The 7,422-nt window shown below is 44.2% G+C and overlaps 1 protein-coding gene across 4 annotated transcripts in view; it reads left to right on the top strand.

Annotated features, from left to right (window-relative positions):
• The window catches only part of magi3a (membrane associated guanylate kinase, WW and PDZ domain containing 3a), a 117,644-nt gene that overhangs the window by 96,989 nt on the left and 13,233 nt on the right, over positions 1-7,422 (top strand). For all 4 annotated transcript variants that reach the window (XM_031844817.1, XM_031844818.1, XM_031844820.1 and 1 more), the window contains exons 9-10: positions 3,924-4,124; positions 5,694-6,308. In XM_031844817.1, coding sequence (XP_031700677.1) covers positions 3,924-4,124; positions 5,694-6,308 — 816 coding nt within the window. The remainder of the gene's footprint in view (positions 1-3,923; positions 4,125-5,693; positions 6,309-7,422) is intronic.

The raw sequence follows: 7,422 nt of genomic DNA on the forward strand, positions 1-7,422 counted from the left end.
AGAGAGAGAGAGAGAGAGAGAGAGAGAGAGAGAGAGAGAGAGAGAGCACAAAGTAACACATGAAGAGTGCATAGTTTCAGTCTTTGACTCTTGATTTAAATATTCCTTGAAGAGAATTGAAATTGTCTTGCAGCACGGCTGTGGCAATGGCAATGTTGGTTGTCGATTGGTCGGTCCTTTTACGACTTTGGTTTAGATTGAAACATCTCACCAATGTATCTCGACAACTGCTGTATGGATTGCCTTGAAATTAGGATATAGACATTCCTGTCTCCAATTCAGGATGACTTGAATAATTGATCTCTTCCCTTCTCGTATATCACCCTCATCAGGACAAAATCAGCCTCGACTGTACCTTTGTTTCGTGCTATTTATAGTAGCAGATATTTGCATGCTAATACAAAAAAACTAAATTATCCTAAACATGATATCTGCTAAATACGAGTTTACATAAATTGTAAGCATGTTGACATAGTGATGTTAGCATTTAGCTCAAAGGTTTGCTGTGCATGATGTCTTGCGTGGCTGTAGACCTTCATTAGCCTGGGTTGCACCAACAGGGATTCTTTTTTAAATCCAATTAAAATCACGGTTTAACTTTCAATCAATTTACACCAAACTTAAAAACAAGCTTGAAGTTTAGAGGGATTAAATGTAATCCTCACTCTAAACATCAGCTTAGTTTTTACTCTAAATTTAGATTCAATTTAATTCATGTTGCTTCAAAACTTTTAACTTTAAAAATGACCTAACTTTTCAAATGGCTGCCTTTTTGAGCTGGATTGAGCGAAACAATCAAGTTCCTCGAAGAAAGTTTATGGGACAGACTCAAACCAAATTGAGTTGTATGATGCTGCTGCTAAGTTTCTCTCAAGACACCAGTTCAGCAAGGAAACAGTTACGGAGTTGAACAGGAAGATTGAAGCAAAAGGCAGTCTCTTTTATCCTCAAGGTGAAAAAAAGTGTTTTCCTTAGTGTGCTGTTGTCTGTTTATTCTTCTTCTATCATTTGGCCATATTGTTCCATTAAGTCGGCCAACAAGTTTTTCTCAAAGGAGTAGAATCTAGAGCTTCTCTGCCAAGCCGCCATGAGTAATGTAGGCAAACTAACTGACTTTTGAGCTAGCTAGCAAACATTGTAACGTTCTGTTATTAAGGGATACCAAGCAGCCGGAAGTTAACTCCTTTACAGCCAACTTATAGGTCCAGAGAGCACGCACATGTATTTATTCATTTAGATTCATTTGGGTAAGCAAACAAATATAACAATAATATATATAATATAACAATATTTAATTTTGGTTAAACTTGGATTTATTCAACTGAGATTAGTTTTTAATTGTGCCGCAGAGCTCTGCTTAATTTTAAGATGCATGTGAATACTTTCACAACATGTACCGTCTGACACATAATAGTTTAAAAAAATACAATAAATAACATAAGTGGTGGCGGTACGTGTTTTTATCGGACAAGGGTAATATTGATAAGCGGTGTCAACAGGTTAGCCCATTTAGCTTTAGCTCAGTAACTTTTACATTTGTCTGAGTTTTTCCTGCTCTTCCAGCTGTTATGGGATGCAGCACAGGTGTACACAGCATTATGAAGAAAGCCTTATTGAGACGCCTTTATAGTTGCTCTAGCTTTTTGTTTAGTGAGGAAAAAAACCCAAATATTTCAAGGTATTAGATGTGTTATCCAAATACCGGAGCACTTTTATGATCTCCTTCATGCTGAGATGTCTGTCTGAAAGATGTTCTAGCCGTTGACATGCTGCCGATAACCAGCCCATAGCCTCTCAAGCGATGATATTCAATTTGAATAATGGAACAGCGCTTCACTGGGCGGCAGATTTCGTTTTGACAAGTTGATTATGAAATGGGGAGAGCTCTGACATCTCTTTGAAAATGCTTTTGCCCCAGTCGCTCACCGCGGTTCAAAGATCTCTTAAGAACAAAGAACGGGAGGGAGAGTAGAGAGACTGAGAAGGAGAAAGCGGCGACTGCGGTTGAAAGTGACTTATGATCATAAATTGCATTTCTACTGGGTATCTGTTCATCATTTACCACCTATGGTGAAAGATGCTGCTTGACTGTTGAAATGACCCTCTTCTCCATCAACGTGAAGCTCTGAGAAGCGGAGAGGCCCTGTGTTTGTTGTAACATGAGGACGAATTGTTATGCTCTTCTGTGCGTGCACACACAAGGCATGTCCACATTAGTATTCAAACTAGCCTCTGTATTTCAGACACCCCTTGGACAGAACTGTCTGCCTCACTCAGTTGCGCGCTGAATCCCGCCTCCCACAGCCGAGGGTCTCTGCAGTCCGTGGATGATATTTCCTCTGTGTGCCACCGCCTCCAGCTTCAACTGCCCCCCCTGCACATTCTGCACCTTCCCACCGTTGTTAATGAGAATTAATGGCTAGTGGTCTTGTGCAAGTGTGTGGCGGACGTACGTGAGGTGGCATCTAAACACTGTTTTGACAAGGCTGGCTTGCCTGACCTCCCAGACAATGCCACAGAGCACACAGGAGCAAAGCGCAGCACTGTTCTCTGCCATAATTACAGCGCTGACAATCCTGTCTGACATTTTATATAATCACTTCACCCCCCCCCCCCCCCCCGAGAATACAGACTGTCCCTTTGTGGGCCACAGCTTAATCAAGAGCATGTAAACATGGCTTTGGCGTATAGCTGCCTTCCCAACCCGCACCCCGCTCTCTCTTTACTCCTGTCAGGGTTTCTTACATGGTGAACCTGTAAGAAACCCTGCAGACAGTCAGTTGAGAATGAGTGTGAACATGGCACAACCTATATATTACACGCATGAGGAATATCATGTCGTGCATGCATACGCTTGCACAACATTCACTTTCATATATAATCTTGAAAATATCTCTGAAACTGCTGTGAGGCACACATTTTTTTTATATTAAGAGCGGTCGCATTCATCTGCCAATTGCAATGCAATTATGCAAATCGCAATCCCATGACACATTGAGAGTGGTGTTGGAGGAGGGGGGGGGGCTTCTATCTGTACCCTCCCTAATGAGATTGATGTTCCATCATCTATCAGTGTGGGAACTGCCAGAGAGGAAGCCCAGCATGCTGGGACACAGCACATAACTCACTATCTCATAGGCCCACAGCACAGGGAAGAGCGAGCTAGGATTTAGTTAGAATTTCCCTCTTTCTGTCAAGGCTAACTCTGTTTCTCTCTGTCTCATTGCTCTTATCTCGCTCTCTTTCTCTCTCTCACACACACACACACACACACAGTCTATTATAATTCCTATCCTCTCTTCTAAAAAGTTACCCCGTTTACTCATCCTGCAGGCACCACAAAGGAAATTTGCAATGAAAAGTTTACATGGAAAATGGCAGGCGCGCTTCAGGATTAATTTATCACTGGCGTGAAAAGAAACGGTTGTTTGCGGTGAGACTGGGGCACAATATGTAGACATTTTGCAATAACTGGATGTTTATTAGCGTCACAAACAGAGCAGGAGACTCGCAAGTTTTTGTGTATGTGCGATTTGTTTGAGTTTGCAGTTAAATTCCGATGCTCTCGGAGTCTTTGTGTAATTACTGGCAGTGACTGACGTGCTGTCAGACACGTCACTGTGCGAACGTTGTTAAGATGGAGAGGCGCGGCAATTTGTGAGAAAGTTTTTCAGTTTCTCTTCATATCCCAAGCTCATTTTCACATAGACGGTCACAGCAGGTAAACCTGTGAGCTTCAAAGATGTGCTGCTCCCTTCTATCAAACTAATGCTGCTGTGTAATGTGTTCAAATGGAAGCAACAGAAGCAATTTAATATATAGTGATTACAGGAATTTGGGCATTAAAGATATTTTTCTCCATTTCCCCCTGTCCATTACCTCTTGTCAATCTCTCTCCTCTTTTCCCACCGTCCTCCCTACAGCAGAGGAGCCTGGCAGGGCAGCGCGGGTCTTCACACGAGATCCATCTCAGCTGCAGGGTTCCATCCTGCAGGCTGCACTTAGAAAAAGCCCCCAGGGCTTTGGGTTCACCATTATCGGAGGAGACCGACCCGACGAATTCCTTCAGGTCAAAAACGTCCTTGCCGATGGGCCTGCCGCGCATGACAACAAGATCGCCTCAGGTAGGCTTCCCCCACAGGCCTACTGTTTATAAAGGAGCACTCCAGTACCTCGACTGCACTTTGGCTTAGCAGTTTGACGCAATTCTACATGCCGACTTGTCTTCCGAGTTAAGGGAAGACAAATAGGCATTTTATTACTTGTCTAAACACAATCCAGCGTCACATTCGCACGTATGTTTGCATGGCATGAATGCCAGTATACGCAGAGACACTCGACTTGGTATTGGCATACGTACTGTTCATAATACAGTTTTATGTATCCCGAGTACACACAAACAAACACATTTCGAGAAAAAAAGCACCAAACTGTCTCTTTACCCTGAATGTCACATTGCTTGATCAAGCAAAAGTTTATAGTGTTCAGTGGTGCAGCTCTAAAAACAGGACATTTCCGTCAATACAGCACATGTTCAGTTTATGGTTAACAACCAGATTTTATATGCAGCCGTATATAACCGATTTAATAGGCCCGCAAAGGCTGGTGGGTGACAAAGCCTGCTTATCTGCATAATGTTCTAATGCAGTAATCTGCAACACTGACATGTATGCTACATGTAGCTTTGCTGGTGTGCTTTCTATAATCTCACTAGTGCTACTTAGCTCAGTAAATCCCCTTTTATTGTGTGTATATAAATACTGCTATCACATGGTGATTGTAGTAATTTGAAATACTGTCAGCGAAGCGCTTGCTGCAGGATTCACATTACAATAATATTGATTGCATTGAAAGCTCCTACAGCCACACCAGTGCTGCTGCTGAGAATGAACATGAAAGTAGAACAGTGAGAGAGATTATTTCCAATGTTTCATTGCCCTTGAGAAGGAAGGTAATTGATTTAACCAAAAAAATTAAAATGTAGTTAATTTCATTGGGTAATAACAGGAAGCGCTGAACTAACTTTATGTAACATTCTTCTGGATTTAAGACGTTCTGACTCCAGGCCTGGAGCGTTAATTCATCCCAAGGGTATAATTCAAGGGTCTGAGACTATGTTTTACCTACAGCACTGTTATTGTTTTGAGGATGGTTAGTTATTAGATAAGTCATTGGAGATACGTGTAATGGGTTCTGAACAGGCACTACATTGGGACATGGAGCTCATTTCCGAGTGAAACCTTAGCTGTGTTATTGATTGTGTAGGTGGGCTGAATCCTCCACTGGGCTTTCAGCCAGCTAGCCAGTAAGCAATTCAGCTGCCCAGCCAGGCCTATATCTCAGCCAGGCCAGGGGTGAGGAGAGTCTCCCCCCTTACAGGCAAAAGGTAGAAGAAGAGAACGGCATGTCAGTGACCGTGTTCTATTTTATAGTCTTGCTCGCTCTCTCTCTCTCACATTAACATCTTTGAATTTTCTAAAGAGTTAGAAGAGCAGACAAAGAAACATTTACAGATTCTACTTGAGCAATCCAGCTAGATAATTATCATATCATTTATTGTGATGACTTGTCATTGACGTTAGTGTCTCTTCTTTTATTGTACCTCTTCAAGTTTGCCTTTTGTGTGATGATCACTGTCCACACTGTCAAATGTGTCTATTTCACAAACGTCTGACAGCTCTCTGTTCTTGCAGGTGACGTGATCGTGGACATCAACGGGGCATGTGTGCTGGGGAAGACTCACGCTGATGTGGTGCAGATGTTTCAGTCCATCCCTATCAACCAGTATGTGGACATGGTCCTTTGCCGGGGCTACCCTCTGCCTGAGGACTCCAGCAGCAGTGAGGAGGCTTCAGGAGGCCTCTCCAAGGACACTTCCCCTTCCCCCTCAACCTCCACACCACAGGACCCCCACCATACAGTCCTAGATGGAGGAACCCTCTCCAGGCAGACTGCTGCAGTACCACACATGACCAATGGTGGACGCCACCACCACCACCATCTCCACCAACACCTTCCTCACGTCCCCAACCAAGAAGGCCCTGACCCTACTTTCTTACAGCCAGAGCTGGTGAGCGTGCCCTTGGTGAAAGGCCCGGGGGGGTTCGGCTTTGCCATCGCAGATTGCCCCCTGGGCCAAAAGGTGAAGATGATCCTGGACGCCCAGTGGTGCCGGGGCCTGCTGAAGGGCGACGTTATCAAGGAGATCAACAGACAGAATGTCCAGACGATGAGCCACTCCCAGGTGGTGGACATCCTCAAAGACCTCCCTGTGGGCAGCGAGGTCAACGTGCTGGTGCTTAGAGGAGGTGAGTTGGCAGGAATGAGAGTTGCTGGAAGTGTACAGTGCAGCCGCAGGTAAGCCTGAACTAATCCTAAAAAGTATGTCGCAGCTGGCGGGGTTACAGTGCTGACGCTGTGACATCTCTTTTGTCAAATCGCCGAGGTCTATATTGAATCTACTCAGCTTACTGTTCAGACAACAAACAGGTGTTAGTGCCCAGAGATAGTCTAGAGGCGCAGACCCACGCTTCTGAAATCTTTTCAATCCCCACACAGCTTTGTGTCGCCTACATTATCATCCCCCTTGCTTTCCCTTTTCCCAAAAGAAAGCAACAAGTGAAACAACAGAGGTGAGAAGCCCACCCGCTTGCATTTGAAATTGATTCTTTAAGAGAGAAAGAAACAATTGTTACACCACATTGACAAAAGGTCTACTTTGAGGCCGTGTAAGACGTAGCATGTTTTAATTTATAAACAACAAGGTGGACTGTGGTTTTCTGGAGGTATTGCTTGGACACAGATTCTCCCCAAGTTAAGTAAAGCAATTTCATGCTCTGGTTGACACACAACTCTGCATCATCCACCGTGCAGCTTCCCAAGCAGGGAGGAAGTGATGCTTAGTCACATGTTGAGCTGTGCTGGGAAGGTGAAGAGAGGTGACAGTTTCAGTGATTCACTTGCTGCTCAGAGAGAAAGAGAGACGGAAGGGAGGAGAGACGGAGCATGGTGGGTAATCGTTGCCCTTCTACCAACTTCAGGCTCTCTCTGATTTGATGTGCTTGTTCCTTTTTGCCTTTACTGCAGTGCAGTAGCCTAGATTCAAGAGTGTTGCACCCACATATCAGATGTACTCAGCTGGGCTCTGTTCGGAGCTCTAGGGGCTTGTCCTCTGCTTCATGTGTGTATGTGAGAGTGTTTTACCCATCTTATGGGGACATCAATCTGATTGCACATAATGTGGGGACTCGCCTCCCTTTTTAGGAACAAAATGGGGACAAAATGCCGGTCCTCAAAACGTATATCATTATCATTTACACACTTTGGATCTTTTCCTTCTCTCTGCCATGATGTGTGTCTCACGCTTTACTAAGCCTGTGTGTGTGTGTGTGTGTGTGTGTGTGTGTGTGTGTGTGTGTGTGT

This window comes from Anarrhichthys ocellatus, unplaced genomic scaffold, assembly GCF_004355925.1.
Source record: "Anarrhichthys ocellatus isolate YVR2014 unplaced genomic scaffold, GSC_Weel_1.0 scaffold5, whole genome shotgun sequence".
NCBI lineage: Eukaryota > Metazoa > Chordata > Actinopteri > Perciformes > Anarhichadidae > Anarrhichthys > Anarrhichthys ocellatus.